Here is a 21004-nt window from a genome sequence, read left to right as displayed (position 1 = left end):
CCCTGAGGATGGCCATCCTGCCCTGCCTGTGTCCTCCTGCTGGTGCAGCCTCACCCCCTGAGATGTCCCTCATTGGCTTGAGAACTTAAGCGCTGGAGGGACCCCCTCCACCTTTTCCAGATGGGGATGCTGAGGCCCAGGGAGAAGGGACTTGCCCAGCCAATGCCATCAGTGGGATCAGAGTTTGAACCCAGGCATCTGACTTCAGTCCAGCCACCACCACCAACCCCACCTGTCCCAAACACAAAAGGGCCTTCATGTTCCTAGAAAAGTCCTTGATTAGAGGTAGAAAGAGGAAAAAAAACACACATGCCAGACCCTCTTTGCCCTTGCCTGAATCACTGGCAACATTTCACACATCACCTCCCACCCCCTGACCCACCTCTCCCCTCGAAGTTTTTGTGTGCACTTGGCCTAGCCTGAGGACGGATGAGAACACGAACAGGAGGACTGCAGAAGTCATCCAGCCTGACCCCAAGCATCATTACCCTCCTGCTTACATTACCCTCCAGTAATGGGAGGCTCACTTCCACCACTGTCAGCCTTGATCACTAAAATCCTCTTGGCTGATGCTGTTAGCCTTCTCCTAAGAAAATTGCCCAAAATGTGTTCATTTTGACCTGCCTGCTGCTTTGTGTGGCACAAAACAAGCCTTAGGCCTCTCCATGTTTGCTGGGAGCGGCACCTGCTGGCTTTCCTCCTGCCTGGAGATGGCTTTTTGTCATGATTTACTGAAGGCCTCACCCTGAGCCGCCAACCTAGCGCTTGAGAAATGCCCAGGCATCTCGGAAAGGCTAATCGCAGCCGATGTGTTTATTGAAGGACTAATTATTTGGTTGTTTGGCTCAGCGGCGTTTACATTTCGACATTTGTTCGCGCTAACTTGGCGGATATGTCTGTGGTTTGTCACAGTGAAGCCTGTTTCGGAAGGTGGTGGGCGGCATGCAAGTATTGGCCGTGTTACCTCTTAAGCCCCCTCCCCCAGCTCCCTTGACTCCTAGGACATCTCTGCTAGAAGGGGCCTCCATGCCCCCCACTCCGTGCATTGCACAGTTCAAGAACCCCGTCACACAGCTAGGAGGACTCCCATCCTGGTCCCCTGGCTCAGGAAGCCCTAATGTCCTTCCACGGTGATCTAGGCAAGTTGCTTTTCGCTCTGGCCCTTGGTCATCCATGCAGTGGGCATCGTGCAGATAGTGCCAGCCCTCCCAGCTTCTCTGTGAAGCCACAAGCTGGTCCAGTCATGGACCGAGGGCACTGGCAGCTCTCACTGTTGGATACCTTTGTGTCCAGGCTTCCAGGCCCCATGCTGGACGTTCACAGCCTGTGCAGGTGGGAGCCTGCACACAGTAGGCCCTCGGGAGATGTCCGCCAGGTGCTGTCCCCTAAGGCCCCATCACTTGAGATCTGGGTGTTCCTCTCCCGCAGCAGGCCCAGGGCTCTGCTCAGAGCCTGCTTCTGTGCCAGCTCTCCTGAGTGTTCCAGAATGGCTGCACCGTGCTCACAGGTGTGGTGAGGGGAGTTTCTCTATAGACACATACCCAGCAGAACGTCCCATCTCCCTGGAGGTCAGAGAGCAGGCAGGAGGGGAGCAGACGTTCTGAATTACAGAGTCATCTGCTTGCGGAGGCAGTGCTGCAGCCCCGGGGTGGGGCTGTGGTAGGAACTACCTGTTTTGCAGGCCCCTGGGAGGCTACGGAGGCAGGAGGTGTCTTGCCGTGGTCACCCTCCAGGCCAGCTCCCTTGAGGTGCTCCCTGGCCCAAGGTCACAGCAGATCAGCCTTAGAGCCACGCCTAGAACCGCACCCCCTGACCCCCCACTGATTCAGCACAAATGTCCGCGTCCATCTCTACGCAACCTGAGTGCACACCTGTGGGTCTCGTGCCCTCTCCATGCTGAGCACAGGGCCTGTGCTCCGAGGGCTGAGGGTGAGCACTGGTGGCTGTTGTCATGCTCATGGAGGGCAGGGCACCTGTGACTCCTCCCTCCCCTGAGAAGCATTCTGCGACCAGTTGTTGAGGGCATTTCAGATGCACAGTCTCATTCTTTCTCTCCTGGTGCTGATCTGGCCCCGGGAATCTTGGTGCAGTGTAAGATTCAAATGTTGAATTAAGATGACCCCACAAGAAGAGGAAGAGGCGCAGCCGCTGAGAGACCTGCCGGGCCCCAGCGCGGGGAGGGCCTGGGCCAGAGCTGTCAGGAGGACTGCAGCTTTAGGAGGGAACGTCTCACATTCTCATTTCATTTATTTAGGCCTGGGCAGGGGGCACTGGCTGGCTCAGTGGCCCCAGGAATGATTTCTTTTAGAATCCCTGGGAGAGAGACAGGTTTGACCCTTTCTTCCTGTGGCCTCCCTCGCAAGGCTTCTGTACCCCTTGCAGGGGTGACCCTCTGGGCGCTTCCCACAGGTCTGCCCCTCGCTAAGCTTGCTCTGCTGGTCCTCCCTGGCTCATCCTGGGACCAGTGCTGACCAGACAAAGCGGCCACTGTGTCTGGCCTCAGAGGAGGCAGCTTCTACCCTGGCAGGGCCACCAGCCTGCCCTCAAGAGCTTACAGTCCAAAGGGGAGGATGCATGGAGCCTCGTTTCCCTGGCTCAGGGCAGACTCTCACTAGATGGTTACTGGGTGGATGGATGGACGGACTGCTCGGCTGTGTGCCAGGCATATACTGAGGACCCAGAGAGGGGCAAGGCTTGTCCTGTTGAGAAACGTCACGATAAACAGACAGGGTTCCTGACCTCAGGAGCCCACAGAGCTTCAGGGAAGCCACATCTCGGGGCAGAGCGAGTCTGAAGGCCCACCTGGGTGAGATCCGGCTGGTTGGGTGGCTGAGCAGGGGAAGATGAGGCTGCAGGGGTAGCTTCAGGGCCCTGAATGCTTGCCACGGGCTAAGAAGAGAACAGCCAGCCAGTGAAATCCTGGCCCCACTGTGTCCCAGGGGACAAGGCACACGACTTCCCTCAGCTTCAGTTTCCCCATCTGTAAACAGTGATAGTTATACCAACTTAGCAATGTTGCTGTGGGCTTAAATGAGACAACATGTGGCAACAGCGCTGCGTGGTGCCTGGTACACGGTGGGGGCTCGAGCAGCGTGGGTGTCATTCATCCTACAGTGGCATTGGGGAGCCGTAGACGGTTTCGAGCTGAGGGACAATGTTCTGGGGCATCTCGGTCAAGACAGCAGCTGCCCACCCACCTTTCCATAGAGGTGACCCGGAGACCGCCTCCGTGTGTAGACTTCTGTAACCAGGTCCTACACACTAGTCCCAGCAGGCAATTTCCTTGCCTTCTCCCACATAAATATTATATGCAAGTATTTTTAAGTCATTTCATCATGAAAAGAAGCAATTTAACATAACTATTACCCAGGATTCTTCATGAAATATGCATCGAGCAATTAGGTCTAAAAGCAAGAGGTGAGGCCTCGCACCCTGCTCGGCCGGCAGCTGCAGCTGAGTGATGTTTTATTAAAGGCCGTGATTATGAGACGAGGTGGGGCCTGTTATTAGGCCGGCGCGCCAGGCACGTTTGATAATCCTGTTGATGAGGAGGTGCTTTTTGTGATGATAATGAGCGATCTGAACGCTGTGACAGCACCAGTACCCCAGCCTCCGCCAGCCTTACAAGACTTATTAGACAGGTCGCCCACCGGAGACGCCCCTAATTGTCACTCTGCTCTCACAAGATGTCCTTATCAAAGGAGATGGGCTGATGCAGGAGCCTGGCAAGCAGCAGCAGCCTGTCCAAGCTCCCCAGGGACCGATGCCTTCCCAGAAGTGATGATGGGGAGGTGGTGTGGCCCTGGACCCGGCCCACCTGGCCCTGCATGCAAGGCCCTGCGTTCTGGCTGCAGCCACAGCCCACCTTGCTGAGTGCCTTGGGCAGAGTGTTGCTCTCTCCTCCAAGGTACCCCAAGAGAGTGAGCAGAGACAGTCTCCAGGTTGATACTGGCTCCAAAAGTGCTCTGTCCAGAGCAGCCACAGCATCCCTGTGCATGCTGGTCATCTGGGGCACCCTCTGTGCTCCCTAGAAATTCTCATGTTTTCTCTTCTTATGCTGGATGTCTTCTGCGTAGAGCTGGAAATCATTAAAGCCATCCCTGGCAGCTGTTTTTAAATCTTCAGCTGTTGTTAGATGGCCTCTCCCTCGTGGGGACCTTGTGACGGATCAGGTTATATTATTACGTGTCTCTTGGGTGTGTGTTGACAAGGCTTTCCCTGACCTCTGCATGAGACGGGGTTTGACAAATTGTCTCAAAAAGAAAGCTTGCTCACCTCTCAGGGCCCGCCAGCCCCATGTGATGGGTCACCACCCTGCCTCTGCCAGGACCTGCTGTCCCTGATCCCTGGGATGGCCTGTCCCTGCTAGCCCCTGTGCAGTCTCTGACCCGCCCTCAGCCCTGCAGGGACTGAGGCTCAGAGTCCAGGAGTCACTACTTGCTCAGGGTCTGTGCCTCTCACCCACCACCCTGCCTGGGCTCGCATGGAGTGCTGAGGGCTCAGTAGGCCTCTCCTAGAGCCGATGGTGCTGGGGTCGGGAGCCAGGCTCTGGGGAAGCTCACCGGGGGCAGCAGCGCCACTGCTGATGCTGTGGCTCTGGTCAGCCACCTCCTGTCTGAGCCTCAGAACTCGGCACATGGCCTGGCTCATAGGAAGTGCCAGGAGACACCAGGACTGGGCGCCATGGGCAGCAGAGGAGGGGCGTGGGGCTGCCCTCATGGAGTGGGCAGCGATTATGCTTATGCACACAGAATCCAGACCTTGAGGCCCAGAGGTGCCCTCAGACGTCATCATCCAGTTAGCCTCCCCACAGACCCAGTGGGGGTAGGGACAGAGCCCAGCACGGCCTAAGGACAGCCTGAGGTCCAGAGAGCCACAGGGTGCAGTTGAGCCCAGAGGGAAGGGCCATTCCTGCAGGGGTTTCCAACGTGAGGGGAGTGGTCAGGCCATGGACAGGGGGTCACAGGGCCTGAGTTCTCTGCCTTGGTCTCTGAACTTCGTGACAGGCCTGCCCCCTCGGCCCAGCCCAGCTCAGGGTTGTAAAGGAGCGTGCACTGAAACACGTGTTTTGGAGGACCGGACAGGCCTGGGCAGTAAGGAGGGACTTCAGGGAGGCCTGGCGCTGCCCTCACCCGTGTCTGTTGTGTGGAGCTTCTGATACCTGGTGGCCGTTCCGAGCTGGTGGCCTGGGAACAGGCGCCTCAGCTTTCCACCTCTGGCTCTGGCAGCTGGTGCCACCGTCCCTGCCCACTTGCCTTGCAGGGGGTGCTAAGAACAACCGGGGTGAGGATGTCCCGGTAGCCCATCCCTGCCTGCTTCCTTAACAATGAAGTCAGCTCCCTTGCAGCCTCACCCCTGTCTGCCAGCAGAGTTTTGGGGTTCAGACTCAGCTCAGGCTGGCTGCTGTGATCCTGGCTGCACATCCTCAGCTTTGCACCCCCAGCCATAGATCTGTGAGAATCATAACGCCTGCTCGTCTGGCCCCCAAAACATCACCCCACCCGCCTGACACGGAGGGCCTGACGTGCCCAGGGCCACACTCCCCTGCACCTCCAGCCCACGCTCTCCACATGCACACCCTTCTCAGGCAGAGCTGAGCCTGGCACCTCCCGGAGCACAGGGCTTTTTACCTAGCCCACTTTTCTGAGCCACGCAATTCCAGTGTTTCATTCCAGCAATTTCAGCCCTTTCCAGGCCAGCACAGACTTGTGGTCTCTCCTGGATGGTGAATAGCTGAGCCTTTGTTCCAATAGGATTGGGCATTTTTCACTTTCTTTTATTTTTTTCCCTCCCCAAAGCCCCAGCACACGGTTATGTATAGTTATAAGTCCTTCTAGTTCTTGTATGTGAGCCGCCGGCACAGCATGGCTACTGACAGAGGAGTGGTGTGCGTCCGCGGCCGGGAACCGAACCCAGCCTGCTGAAGCAGAGCGCACCGAACTTGAACTGCTAGGCCGTCAGGGCTGGCTCACGCTTTTCACTTTAATGCACACGCAGCCTCCTCTCCAACAGCTTGAGCAGGCGCGCCTCCTGCTTCTCCAGTGTGTCAGTTCTCCAGTGAAATGACCCTTCACTGAGGAGCACAACTTGCCACAGGCTCTGTAATTAGAACATTGTCAGCCTTAAAGAATCTTGATTTAAATTTCAGTTCTTTACAGAAATTATTCTCTCTTGAAACGTAATTGCTCTCAGAACGATTTCCGTTAAGCCGAGGGTGACATCTCTAAATACGTTATTATGAGCAGATGTATTGCTCAGGGGCTGCACTTCATTAAGCGTTTGCTCTGCCCATTTGAAAATGGTCCTGGAGTCCAAATGGACACGTTACTAGAGCAGGCGCTAGGGAGTGTGGGGATCCAGTCCTGACCGGAAGAGATGTATGTGAGCCCTCCAGTGGGAGCAGAGCTGGAGCTCAGAAAGGCTGCAAACCTGTGTCCACGCAGAGCTCTCAGCCTCGCTGGGGGTGGGCCTTGTCTCGTGGAAGGCAGGCGCCTAGTGCTGGTCACACTTCTCAGTGCCCAGGGACGGGCTCTGAGGAAGGGGGCAGGAGGGTGGAGCCCTGGTTTTCTCACTAAAGTGACAAACAGTAAATTGGACTGTGCTTTGGAAACCAAAACATCCACAGGTGTGGCAGCAAATCATAAAAGGCCAGGTTTGGAGCTGAGTGGGGAGAGAAAGGATAGCTAGGCAGAGGCAGGGTCACGGAGGGGTGAGTGATCCCATGTGGTCAGAGCCCTGTGTGGGGGTAAGAAGTGGCAGAGGTCTGCTGGGGCCAGATGGAAGCAGCGTGGCCTTTGCTGTCCATGAGCTGCTCATCACGCAGAATGCTGGTGCAGCTGGCAGGCTGCAAGGGTCCTGGGGCATAGGGCTCTGCTCTGATCTCCGGGGAGCCCACCTACTGCCCTTTTCAGCAGATGCTGAGCATGGCACGCACAGAAACTGGGCCCTGCTCTGGGGGGCTCTCAGGGGAATTGGGAAGATGGATAAGTAAGGACAATTCAGGAAGGCAAGTGCTGATAGAGGCATGAGTATCCTCCATGCAGTTGGAGGAAGGAAGGAGCTCTGCCTGGGGGAGCCTGGAAGACTTCTTGGCTGAGGAAACACTCAGGGTTTACTGTGCGGAGGGAGGAAGGGCAGAGAGGAGAGAGCCTGCATGGGGCCTGAGCTGGGGAAGAGCCCACGTTCTCCCCAGGCTCCATTGGCCAAAACTAGCCACGTGGCTAGGGTGGCTGCAGGGAGGCTGGGCAGCCCTTCCTAGTGACAGTTCCCTCCTTTGAAGTGAGCATCAGTTTTTGGAAAACAGCTCACCTGTCACCCATGCCTCACGCTGTTTCTTCGTCTGTAAACTGGGAGTGATGACCTTTCCCTGCCCTCATGTCAGGGCCTTCAACATACTTTGCACTTCCGGGCCAGGCTTAAATACTTGTGCCTCAGTAATAGGAAGAGGGCTAAGCTTTGGGGTTGGTTGGTTTTCCTGAGGAAGCCCCTGCAAGCTCTTGAGGTCAGAGGCCTCGTGCAGCAGTGTCGGTGCTGGGACTGCGGCCTCTTAGGTGCAGCTACAGATCAGTTGCTTCTGGGCCTGGGCCTGGCTCGGAGAGGTGCAACTTGTGTCTGCTTCGTGGCAGGGATCTCTTCTGTCCCAAGCAGCGAGGAATCCTTGTACCTTAGCAGGAATTTGGCTGGAGGGATAGTTCTTGGGGGTAATGAGTATGAATATATGACACACCCTTGTTCAGAGCAAAATTGAGTGGCTCTCTGAGAAATTGCTTTCCTGTTCCACAGCCCTCTTGCACCTGTCCCCTGTCCCCTCTCGCACCTGTCCCCTCGCCCTGAGCTTGGCCTTTGTCATTCTGCAAATCCTAATAACCCCTGTGTTTTGTTCACAGGAGCAACCAGGGCTTTATGCACATGAAACTGGCCAAAACCAAAGAGAAATACGTTCTGGGTCAGAACAGCCCCCCATTCGACAGTGTCCCGGAAGTCATCCACTACTACACCACCAGGAAGCTGCCCATCAAAGGGGCCGAGCACTTGTCCCTCCTCTACCCCGTGGCTGTGCGGACCCTGTGAGCGGACCAGCCCGCCCCGCTCTGCGACGGGGCCCAGGCCTGGAGGAGCCAAGGCCCCAGCGGCCCGCCATGTCCAGTGTGTGTCGTGTGTATGGTACTAGCTCACCGCTGCATGTCTCTAGAATGCTGTTGCCACTGATGGGGCTGGAGGAGGCCAGGATCAAGACAGAGGGACACCGACACGCCACCCAGCCCCCACCCCTACCCCCCTTGAGTTTCTGTGAATTAAAATATTTGCAAATCCAAAGAGATGCCTTCCAGGATGAACAAAGGAGAGCTGCTCCGAGGGGTGGGCAGGAGCTCCTGGGCAGCGCCTCTGTTCTCCAGCTGTCGCAAATTCACACCTGTGTATGGGGCACGGTTTTCCCACGGGGCCCCTGGTGCTGGGGGCCGAGCTGGGGCTTTGAGAGCCCAGAGGCCCCAGGGTCCCGCCTCTCCCTGGTGTATGTGTGTCAGTGTCTGAGTGTGAGCACATAGGGAGAGAACGTGGTTGCACAGAGGTGAGTAAGCCCACTGATCACTTTTAGTCACTCGGTGTCATCATTAGATCTTCAAGGAATCATTGTGCAGTCGAAAAGAGGATTCAGTTATTTATGAATAGGGTGTGTAAATAAAATAGTCACTTAATATATATTCTTAGCCCTTTTTTACGTACCACAGAGGGTCTTTGAGGGGGCCAGTGCTTACTGCTGGTTTCATTCCCAGAACAAGGTGTGTCTCTGGGCACATGTGGGCAACAGGCCCTGGGGAGGGAGGCTGGGCCCCCAGCTCAGGGCCGAGGCAGGCGGTGGACAGAGGGTTTTCTTGGCTCCCTGCGAGTCAGCCTGCAGGAAGGCGCAGCCAGACCCTGCATTCTGACTCCAGCAATGGTAGCCTCGAATACCGACCTAACAGCCAGGCTCTCCCTTCTGCCTACAGCAGCCCAATGATGGCCAGTCTGTGTTAACCCCTGAGGTGCACAGCACCCAGCAGTCCACAAAGGGCTCTCCCCGTTATGCGGTCAGTGCCGCCCTGTGAGGCATTGAACATGGGGAAAGGGCGGCTCAGGGAAAGTAACTTGCCCAAGGTCACACAGCTCATAAGTAGAGGAGGCTCTTAAGCCTGGATTAGCAGGCTCCATGGCCAGTGCTTTGGCTCTACATGGCCTCGCTGTCACCCTGCTGCTGGGGGAGGGCAGTCTCTGCCTCTCAGGGGACATGCGGCTCTCTTGCTCGTCCCCCCTGCTTCCACACGGATAAACCCCCACCACACACACTCCCAGGCTGCACCTTGATCTTGCCCCTGCCTTTGGCGAGAGAGGGATTCTTCCCACACGTTCAAGGCAGACCCTCTTATGGCTGTGAGGTTATTCAGCACCCCTGCCTTTCCCACCCACCCGCCACCGCACTATGGTTACATGCAGATGGAAGAAAGAGAACCCCACCCAGCAGCGTGAAGGGTACGGCTTCCAGCTACTGAGGTTGGTGTGAGGATCCAGCACGGCACAGGTCTCGGTGCCTTCGCCGAGCACCCGTCGTCCTGCCTGCCCAGCTGGGCCGAATGGAGTGGGAGTTTGGGGACGTCGTCAGCACCAGGGGCCACGCTGGAACATCACCAGCAGGTCTAGAGGCTCCGCACCGCCAGTGCATCAGAGGTGCTGCGGGCTCGCTGTTCAGATGCGGAGACCGCGGCCCCGCAAAGCAGGACTCGCCACGCCGCCTGGCTAGCCAGAGCGGAGCAGGACTAGAAGCCGGGCCCTTCGGGTGGCTGCCGTGGATTTCAGCGATCTGTGGCCAAAGCTGTTTCCTTGGCAACCGGTCTTTCTGCCCATCCCTGTCTTGGGTCATCCTCCCGGGTCCTTGTCTGTCGGTCCTGCGGCCCCCAGCTCCTCCCCGCGGCAGATCCCCCAGGCCGATCGGCCTCCTGATGACGGCGGTGGCTGTGGCCTGGGTCTAGTCTCCACAGGTCAATCCTGACCTTTCACCTGTTCTGCGTTTTCCAAAACTACCTGAGGCCAGAGAGTACCTGGAGTGAGGCGTTCCTCTTTTTTCCACTGAATGAGAAAAATGAGTGAGGAGTTGGCCCTTGTCCCAACAGAAGTGCCCGAGGAGACTGGATCCCAAGGATCCAGTCGGAGGTTGGGGCCTGGGGGAGGCAGCCCCCTGAGCGGGAGGGGTGGGCAGTGAGACGGCCTTAGCTCCTCTGCCACGGAGCCCAGACCCTACAGGGCACTTCCTGAGCTGCAGGTGGGGCAGGAGCCACACAGCCCTTCTCAGTCGACAATCTTACGATTTCTCCACTGAAAAGGCTGCCTGTGGTCTGAGGAAAAGCTAGGCTGCTCGCCCTCTGGCCTCGCCTTTGCTCTTTTAAGGGGTTCCTGGGCCCTGCCTCCATCATCCTGAAGTTTCCTTGGGAGGCCCAACCTCCAGCCCCCTCGGCGACCAAGGCCAGCAGAGGAGCCAGCTTACAGGATGGGAGCTGCTGAAAGGAATTTTTTTCTTTAATTTTATGAACCTCTCCCTCGTCTTCCTCTAATTGTGACCGTTTCCTCTGCCGGCGTGTATTCATGTTTTCTTGGACATCTAACAATTGAAACAGCTTTTCCCTTTCAGAAACACATTCAGGTTACTGGCGTTGGTTTGGTTTTTGTTTTTGCTTTTTTTTTTTCATCTGCTGCCAATTAATGGGGGAAAAACGAGCTGGATTTCTTTGAGGAAAAAAAAGCTCCCTGCCACACAATATCTCGCCCTCAGCATTTTGTCTCAGAACACAACCTCCAGCCACTAACGGGCCGCGTTGCTCAGAGCCACAGGACTGTTGGGGTTTTGTGGGTTTTTTCCTTTCTTTCCCTTCTTTGCTGGCTTCATTGTTGACCATAATGACCCGACCACTTCAGCAGCTATGTCCTTGAGCGCTGAGGAGTCAAGAGCCATTTAGGCAGGCCCCCCAAAGAAGATGGTGTCCGCAGACAGAAAGGAGGCTTTGTGGGGCGAGAGGGCTCACCTGCCTGTCAGGAGAGCGGTTCACGGAGCAGCCCTTCTGAGGAACAGGGTGAAACGGCTCTGGGTCCCCAGGAAGGCAGGGCCAGAGCAGCACTGCACATCCTCTCCCAGGACAGCTTTGAGCGGGGGCCCTCCGTGGCCAGCGTGTCACCCAGCTCCCAGCAAGAGCCCCGCGTTAGCAGGGGGAGCCCTTGGCAGACGCTATGCTTCTGCTGCAGTCCCAGGACCCGGAGATCCCCTTTGAAGATTTTGAACAGTAAGCTCTGGCTGGCTCTCCAAGACGCTCCCTCTCTCGGAAGTGGTTAATGTCACTTGACCGAGGGCCTGGCAGGGACACATGGCCAGGCTTACCATTTGCTCTCACACACCCTAGGGACAGTGCATGCAGAAAGTTGGCAGACAGGGTGGCTGGCACTTGGAGTTGGCCCTGGGATGCCTGTGAAGGGTCCTGGCTGGATCAGGCGGCCGTCCAGCAAACCACCATGTCTGTCTCTTCACCTTTCCAGAATCAGTTACCAGCAAAGACCAAATGGGGCAAGTTGTCCAGAGGGAGCCAGTATTTTAGATAGTAGAGTACCCTCCAGAACCCCACAGAGACCCACTCAGGCGCCCCCTGGGCACGGTGGCAGCCCTCAGCCTCTCCCCCTCTCCTTGGGGCCGTTGTGTCACTGCCAGGAGCCTTGTCCCAGCCACCTACTGCTAAAAAATGTCCTGTAAAGTTCTAATTCTGTGTGATAAACTGTATAATAATGTATATTTAATGTGAAGCTTTTAATATACAAGTGTCTTGTTTAAATGTGCCTCGCTGAACACGCGTGTTTTATTTCTTTAAAATGCAACCATGTGCCCCAGGAATTGAGTTTGATTGGCTTCTGCTTGCAGAGCCTGAGGTTCTGCCATCTTCCCCCAAAGGTGGATTATTACAGGAAAAAGGGAACCTTCCTGCTTCCTAATTAGGAGGAAGATAGAGCCCTAATGAGCTCGTTAAATGAAAACAAATTAACCTGTTCAGCAAACATTTGAGTGCCTACTGGTCCTCGGGCCTGGTGGATACGCCCATGTGGGGAAAAACAAACAGGCCACTGCCCGTGAGTAAGAGAGGGGGCCCATGGCGCTGGGGGAGCCCAGATGAGGAGACTTGAATCTGCTTGCAGGCTCAGAAGTTGGGCCCCCAAGGATGAGTGGAGGGTCTGGAAGGCTAGGTGTTCTGGGCAGAGGTAACAGGTCATCAGAGAGAGTGGGACAGGCCTGCCCTGGCGCCGCCTGCCCGGTAGGCGAGGGCAAGGCCGCAGCCTCCAAAGGCTTCATCCTGTTGAGGCACAAGACCAGAGAAGGGCAAGGGGAGGGGCGTTCATCTCCTCGAGCCAGGAAGCAATTGTTGGTTTCCCTGAAGACTTGGGGAGATGCTGGCCTCCCTTTTTCTAGAGGGGGTGAATCCTTAAGGAGAGGCGGGCAGGGCACCCCTGGCACACAGTCTCCGGTGTTGCTGTCACACGGTCAGCGTGGTGACGTCATTATGCAGCCTGACACAGGGAGGGCCTGAAGGGCCTGCTGCCCAATGCCCCCTGCACACACAGATCAGCACCTGAGGAAGCACGGGGTCCCCCAGCACAACAGGAAGCCTGCTCTGGAGTGGTCCCCAAGCTCCGCCTCACTGCCTCTCCCGGCCGTGGTCCATCCCTCCCAAGGATGTGGCCCTCTGTCCCCCAGCAGGCCCTTCCTCACCCTCTGCCCCCAGGACTCTGCTCTGGTTTTCCCCTCCCTCCACATAGCAATGACCCTGAATCCACACCTCCAACTCCCACGCCCCTCAGAGCATGCCCCCCTACCCCACCATACACACACACACACAGCCAGGCCCCTCAGAGCATGCCCCCCTACCCCACCACACACACACACACACACAGCCAGGCCCCTCAGAGCATGCCCCCCTACCCCACCACACACACACACACACACACAGCCAGGCCCCTCAGAGCATGCCCCCACTACCCCACCACTGCCTGGGCCCAACCAGGACCCGGGGCCGAGGGCAACCAGTGCTCTGCTACCAGGAATTTCCTGAGGGGGAAGGAAAAAATGTCTCTGGTGGTCACTTCTAAATTCCTGTTTTATGTTCTGGGGAGTCCTTTATTTCTGTTTCACTTCAATTTAACAAACATTGAGCATGAAACAGGGCCTGAGACAAGCTGGTGACCTGGAGCGGGAAGCTGAGTGCAGGAAACATCTTCCTCAACCAGAGTCCACGGGAAGCGGTGGGTGGCCAGATGACCCAGGAGCGAGGGCCGGAAACTGAGGTCCAGAGAGGGACAGGCTTGCTTAAAGCCACACAGCGAGTCCGTCACCACGTGCCTCTGGTGCTGGAGGGTGGCCAGCTCAGAGGGTCACCCTGGCCAGTGCAGCTCTGGGAAGACCGGGATAGGGGTGGGGATTCTTCTGGGACAGAATTTATGAGCCAATTCCTTCTCACTGGCTCCCTCCTGAGTGGCAGCGTCCCAGGCGTGTGGTGATGTGTCATCTCTGGCTTTGGAGGGCAATTCTGAAGGGGTTGTGGTCTGACCCAGTGAAAGGATGTCACCAGCGTGGTTCTGTTGCCCTCATGTGGTTTCCTTCGGCATTGCAGCCAGTCCCAGGAGGAGGGGCAGGCTGCTTCAAGTCACCTGGCCTGTTACAGAAAGAGAAACTGAGGCTTGGAGAAGGACAAGAGGCAGGCAAGTAAAGAGAGCAATGGCAGGCCATGCAGAGTGGTGGATGATGGATGCCACAGCAGAGGGACGGATGGCAGAGGGACAGAGGAAGTGACATCTGAGCCCGGGAACACATGCAGGAGGTAGAGGCACCCCAGGGAGAGGAACCAATGTAGGCAAGTGCTGGGAGGCTCCCTCTGACTCCCAGTCCAGTGCTCTCTCACTGCCCTAAAGCCGCACCGATTCATGCCGACTGAGAAGGAAGGTCAGGCCAAATCAGAACAGCTCAGAGCACAACCATTTTATGCAGTTTTTCTTTTTAATTACTGACTTTCTGATGATAAAATTAATATTTACCTACTGAACTAAATTTGTATTTCAGAAAAATGTAAAAACGAAAATTAAGGGGCTGGCCTGGTGGTGTATCAGTTAAGTTCATGTGCTCTGCTTCAGCAGCCCGGGGTTCACAGGTTCGGACCCTGGGCACAGACCTATGCACCACTCATCAAGCGATGCTGTGGTGGCATCCCACATACAAAGTAGAGGAAGATGGGCATAGATGGTAGCTCAGAGCTAATCTTCCTCAGCAAAAAGAGGAGGATTGGCAACAGATGTTGGCTCAGGGCCAATCTTCCTCACCAAAAAGAAAAAAATTAAAATTATCCTAAACTCAAAGAAAAGCACTGTTAACATTCTGAAGTCTCTCCTCAGTCTTTTTTTCTATGCATATATACAATATTTTTCCAGCTTTATTGAGATATAATTGACATTTAACATTGTGTAAGTTTAAGGTATACAATATGATGATTTGATACACATATATATTGTGAAATGATTACCACAATAAGGTTAGTTAACACATCCTTCACCTTACATAATTACAATTTTTTTGTGTGGTGAGAACATTTAAGATCCACTGTCTTAGCAACTTTCAAGTATATAATACAGTATTATTGACTACAGTCACCATGCTAAATATTAGATCCCCAGAACTTATTCATATTTTCATTGAAATTTGTCCCCTTTGACCAGCATCTCCCCACTTCCCCCACCCCCCAGCCTCTGGTAACCACTATTCTGCTATTTCTAGGAGTTTGGCTTTCGTTAGATTCCACATATAAGCAATATCATACAGTATTTGTCTTTCTCTGTCTGACTTATTTCACTTAGCATAATGCCGTCAAGGTCCATCCATGCTGTCACAAATGGCAGAATTTCCTTCTTATGGCGGAATAATATTCCACTGTGTGTATATACCACACTCTCTTTGTCCCTTCATCCAGTGAAGGACACTTAGGCTGTTTACATTGTTTTAAACAAAATTGGGCTCACACTGTGTTTATATAGTTCTATTTTCCACTTAAAATAGTGTCATGTGCTTTTGCTTCATGTTATTAAATCTCTTACGATATGATCTTGTTTTCTTAGCTGCATGATATTCTACTCTAAGTTGCTTGAGGTTTTGTACAACCAGCTCTGCAGGGAATATCTTCGTTCAGAAATCACTATCCATATTTCTGGTTTTCTTCTTAACGAGAAACTCATAGAAGTGGCATTACTGGGTCAGAAGCTAGGTACATCTTTAAGGCTTCTCATCGTCCAGGGCAATGTTTATCTGCACTGCAATGTCTGGGAATGCCCCCAAAGAAAAGTTGTTTGGGTACAGTAGAGGACTTGCACTAACTTGGACCTTGCCTCAAACGTGATGCATGAGCTAAGCAGTTTTCTTTCATCAAGGACAGCTTGAGTTCTGGCCTGGGGGCCATGCGAGCGGGACAAGAGGCTGCCTGGGCTCTGCTTGTAGGTGACTATCGTCCTGGTCTGCCCAGGACTGAGGGGCTTTCCAGGATGCAGGACTCCCAGTGTCAAAAGTGGGATGGTCCCAGGCAGACCGAAACAGTTGGTCACCCTAGCTCCCAGCTCCTGGCGTGACCCTGAGCAAGCCTCTTACCCTCTGCCCCTGTGAGGCTGGTGTCCTGGGCTGAGGCTGGGGACGGGGGACCTAGGGAAGCTCAGAAGGAGCCCTTCGCACCTGGAGTGCAAGAAGCAGGTGAGAAGAGGAACAGCTGTCACCCCTGGGGGAGCCCTGGGGCCCAGTCACATCCTAACTCCATCCTTTCCAGCTGTGTGACCTGGGCAAGGTGCAAAAAGCTTCCGCTTCACCATAAAATGGCACTAGAAGCGACCTCACAGGGTGATTGCAAAGATGGCAGGCTGTCGGGTGAGCGCTCTTAGCACGACTGAGCTTCGTCAACCTCAGATACTGTCACGAGGTGAGAACATGGTGAGTTTTCATAGGAAAGGCAGGGGCCGTTCAGCCACAGAATTTCAAAGGAGAGAGGGTCTGGGGTTCCGGGAAGGCCTCCTGCAGAGGGTGCGCGTGGAGTCCGATTTACAAATTAAAATGCCTGCCCCCACTGACATCTTGGAGGTAGGGGTCAGAGCTCCGGGTTCTTTTCCTCTCCAGACTGAGGTCCTGAGTTCTCTCCATTCCGCTACCTCGCCATCTTCTCACACCATCTTTGTTATTTAAGTTAATGCTAACATAGTGTAGTTATTATTTAAATAAGGATCTGTTGTGTTTCCTATTTAAATAATTACATTTGTTGTTTATTATTTCAATATTAAACCTATTTATCATCTTTGTTGTTTAAATATCAAATCTGCGCAGCGTCTACTGTTTGAATATTAAACGTGTATCGTGTTCACGTGGGGGCTGTGTCCACCAGGAGGACGTAAACCCCATGAGCAGGGGTCTGGGCGCTCATGGCTCATAGCACGCGCACGTGAGTGTTAGCTCAGCGAGGGAACCATGACGCAGGGTCCCGTTTCTGGCAGCCTCACTCTGTGTGCCCTTCACACTGTGCACGCGCTGGTCGCCTGCGATGAGGGCCCCACTGTGCAGACGGGAGATTGAGGCTCAGGCGGTGAAGTGACCGCTAGGAAAAGCAGAGTTAGATTTAGCTGACCCTGCAACACGCCGCGTCTGCGCCGGGGCTTCCCACCTTGCCGCATCATAAGGGTCACACGTGTCCCTTGTGAAAGACCAATTCCTAAGCCCCTCCTCTTGGAGATCTCGATGCAGTGGGTCTCGGGTGGGCAGAGGGAACCTGTATTTGTAACGAGCTCCTCAGGGTGTCTTAGGATCAGAGTCCGGGATATGGGGCCAGTCAGCCCGCTGCCCTGCAGCTCACCATGCACAGATCCTTCTCCCAAGGGCCTGGCATCAGCTACCCAGCTGTGCTCCCGTTCTCAAAAATGGTGGAGGTGGTGGGGTTCCAGCCTCACCTCTCGCTGGTACTAAACTCGTGCAGGTCACGGAACTTCTCTGAGCACATCAATTACGTGAAAATCAGAGGAAATAACTATCATGTAACTGCTTGGAAAACCTACGTAGTGTTGTGCAAATGTTTGTCGTCATTTTACTGACTCAGCTCTTGCTAGATAAAAATGTTTGTATTTCACAAGTATGTGTCACTTAGATACGAAGTAAAGTGTCCCAAGATCCCACCCAGAGGTCACAATCACCCTGAGTCCTGATAGTTATCAGGGGGCATAGCTCTGTCCATAGGTGTGCCTGGGACAAAGGCAAAGTTGGGGATGGGAGCGAGGCAGGGAGAACGGGAAGCTTGTGTCTCTTTCCTGACACGCTCCTTCCCATCCCATGCTTTTTCTGGAGGCCACCTTATTTAAATCCTTGTCATTCTGTGGGTCGCCTCTCCAGGCAGCCTTCCCTGATTGCAGCTAATGCATTTTTGCTCTCCTATTGACACTCACACCACTGGTATGTGCCTGTCTCAAGCGCTGATCGTTTCTCCTTAGGACTGGACCTCAGTATCCCCTCTGAGCTGCAGGCTCATTCACTCACAAATTCCTGAGCCCTGCAGTCCCCTGTGTTTCAAACTTTAGGTCATTATTATGGGTCAGAATATCAATTTAGAGCTGTTTCCCAAAATTACTTGAGAAGAATCACCTGGAGCTTGTGTTAAATGTAGACAGACCAACTGGCCTCTCCTCTAGAAATTCTGATTTTCCAGTAGGTCTGACTTGGGGCTGGAGATCTGGTTTTTTGTTGTTTTTGTGTGTGTGTGTGTGTGAGGAAGATCAGCCCTGAGCTAACATCCATGCCAATCCTCCTCTTTTTGCTGAGGAAGATTGGCCCTGGGCTAACATCTGTGCCCATCTTCCTCCACTTTATATGTGACGCCGCCACAGCATGGCCTGACAAGCGGTGCATCGGTGCGCACCCGGGATCCGAACCCGGGCCGCTAGCAGCGGAGCGCGCACACTTAACCTCTACGCCACAGGGCCGGCCCCTGGGGATCTGTTTTTTAACTAAACTTCCAGGACCTAGAATCTAGCTTTTCAATCCATAAAGTGCATACAAATCACTGGTGATCTCGTTAAATACAGATCCTAGTTCCCTGGGTCTGGGGCGGGCCAGGAAGAATCATGTCTAACAAGCTCCCAGGTGATGCGGACGCTGCAAGCCTAGGATCACAGGATGCTTGGCCAAGTTCAGGTGATTCTTATCATTAGGCGCACTGAAGAGCAGGGATTTAGTTAGTCTCAACCTAAGCACACCGGGGGAGCTTTTCAAACACACCAGGTCCCACTGCAGACTAATTAAATCAGAATCTCAGGTTTTTTTGTTTTGGTTTGATTTGGTTTTTAAAGCTTCCTAGATACTTCTGATGTAAAGACTCACTGATTTAGTGGGTCCCCACCAGCATGAAAATCAATTAATGAATAAATGGAATAGAACAGACCAGCTCACAGGCTTGTGGGGTAAAACCTTTGGCTCAGTTAAATGTGTTATATATGCAGATCGTGTAAGCTGCTAGATCAATGTGGGTCTGAAAAGGAGCGAAGGAGAAAGGGAGCACGTCCTGGACTCACGGACCAGCCCCAGGGACAGAGGGACTGAAGGAATTCAAGGACAGCCTGCTCCCCCCCGCCCCGCCCCGCCCCAGCACAGCGGGAAGCTCTGCAACTCTGACACGGAGGTGAGGGCCAGGGAAGGAGCAAGGCGCCTCTGGGGCCAGACACAAGTCAGACAGCTCTGCCCTGGTGAGCTGGCCACGCAAAAGGGAGACACCTTCACACACGACAATAACATAAGGCAGGATGTTGGAACCGCCCCAGACTTGGTGCTATGGGAAGGCAAAGGCAAGAGCCAGGGTGATCAGAGAAGGCTTTCTGGAGGAAGAGGCAAAGGGCCTTGAAGGGTTCACATGTTTCACGGGTGAAGAGTCGATGGGGAAAGGGGAGGGAAGGCTTAAGGAACACAAGGATTTGCAAAACACTGAGAGATAGCACACAGCCAAAGCACAGAATGTAGCTGGGGATGAGGTGGACAGGCAGAAGGGCCAGGACACTCACAGCCCTCGTGCTGAGTGAAAGAGTTTGGATTTACTGGGAGGCCAGAGGGAACCACTGGAGGTTTTTAAGCTGAGCAGTGACATGATCAAAGCTGGGTTAAAAGGATATTATCTGACAGCTGACAGGGAGGCTGGAGGTATGGAGAACAGTTTCAGAGACTGAAGAATGAATGAAAGTATGGGTGGATGAGGACAGAGAAATGAAAGGCTAACTTGATGATGGAGCCTGAATCAGAAAATAGAGAGTTTTGATCTCCAACATTCATGCCCAAGAAGAGCCAATTAAGGGCATAGGGGTTTCTGACAAGGAACTAAGATGCCCGCACTGTGGCCCGCAGCAGGACAGAACTGGACTGGCTCGAGCGCTCCTGTTGGCCTGGGACTTCCTCACTCGCTGGTGTCTGCTGTGCCCCAACTGTGTGTTTAATTTCAATCTTTTCCTCCTCTTCAGGTTTTACCACAGGAGAATAACCTCTCCATTCTAATCTGAAATGAATTATTTATGCTTATGAACACAGTGGATGCCTGATTTTTTTCAAATAATCCATATGAATAGGAATTCACACGAGACAGGGCAAGCATGATTTTGAGGTAAATGCCCTTCCCAAGTGTTGCCTGATTAATCATTCCAAACCACTGCGTGGCCCTGTCGTTATCCTGTGGAGCCTCACTGTGTGTCAGGTGCCTGCGTCTGACAGGCAGGATTTGCATTATCAGACCCCACCACCTGACCTTAACAACCTTATCTCCGGCCACTGTGACTTTCTCCCCTAGTCCAAATTCCACTCATTCATCCTCCAAGGCCCAGTTCAAACACCTCCTACCCTATGAAGCCATCCCTGGTTCTCTTTTCAAGGGGAAAGGCCCCTCATGCCTCTGAATTTCCAGAGTCTTTTGTTTTTATATCCTTCATTAGACTGAGCTCCCCAAGAGAGCTTAGGCATGGACCATGGCACACTGTAGGTACCTCAGTAGAGTGGGTGCTGAAATTAGGCAGCAAGGTCTCCCACATCCCAAGAAACCGTTGAGCAGGCCAGCTCAAGCAGACCAGACAAAATTTTGGAGTCAGTATCTACAGAGTGCTCTCGGGGGAAGTGGGCAGGGAAAGCCACCCCCCTAGAGCAGATCCCCTGACTAACGCTTCACTCCAGTGGAGCTACCTATTCGACTAACCCCAAGCCAAGTGCATGCACTTCACACATTTGACGAGGCTCCTGGAGAGCCTCTCCGCCCAGGCTGACCTTTCTCTCGTCTGCTGTGTGCCTTCCGGGTGACAAGTTAGAGTCAGACGGTTACTCCCAGTGATTCTTACAAGGGCCGAGATACAGGCAAGGCAGGCGTTACTTTTCAGACAGGGATTTGGGGCTCAGGGACCAGTGACTTGTCCAAGGTCCCTCCCAGGAAGTATCAGGACTATGACTTGACCTAGGTTTCCTAACTCGCAGTGCAGTGGAGACCAAGACCTCCAAGTCACCTGAGGTTGAAAAGAAACAGGGTTAAGTGATTTGTACATCCTAAAGCACACAAAGGCGTTCTTCTGTGAACCGCTGACAAAAGGCCACTCCAGGGTCTGATGAAATCCAACCAAGGCTACACAGGGGACTAGGCGGGGCACATTCAAGACGTCAGCGCTCCCCACCCACAGCCGTCAATTCCCACGATCCTCCCGCAGGCTGCACGCTAGAGAACGCGTTGGCTGTTTGTGACACGGCAAGGCCACCGTAGGTGCCAAGGGAACGCCGGCTCGCGCAACCCCAGTGCCTTATGATTAGTGTGATGGGCGCCCTATACCTGCCCTGCCGCGGCGAACGGCGGCCAGGAAGCGTCGGTCGGCGTCCCCCGACTCTCCGCGGGCTTAAGGAGAGGCGGCGCGGCGCCGTCTTCCT

General features: G+C 54.2%; 1 protein-coding gene across 2 annotated transcripts in view; it reads left to right on the top strand.

The window, feature by feature from the left end:
* The window catches only part of SHB (SH2 domain containing adaptor protein B), a 135356-nt gene extending 123506 nt beyond the window's left edge, over window positions 1–11850 (top strand). For both annotated transcript variants that reach the window (XM_087419482.1, XM_004423216.3), the window contains one exon: window positions 7887–11850. In XM_087419482.1, coding sequence (XP_087275608.1) covers window positions 7887–8070 — 184 coding nt within the window. In that variant the 3' untranslated portion in view covers window positions 8071–11850. The remainder of the gene's footprint in view (window positions 1–7886) is intronic.
* Window positions 11851–21004: the final 9154 nt, after the last annotated feature.

This window comes from Ceratotherium simum, chromosome 29 (assembly GCF_057802395.1).
Source record: "Ceratotherium simum simum isolate JZ-2026a chromosome 29, ASM5780239v1, whole genome shotgun sequence".
Lineage (NCBI taxonomy): Eukaryota > Metazoa > Chordata > Mammalia > Perissodactyla > Rhinocerotidae > Ceratotherium > Ceratotherium simum.
This window is presented reverse-complemented; position numbering and strand designations above follow the sequence as displayed.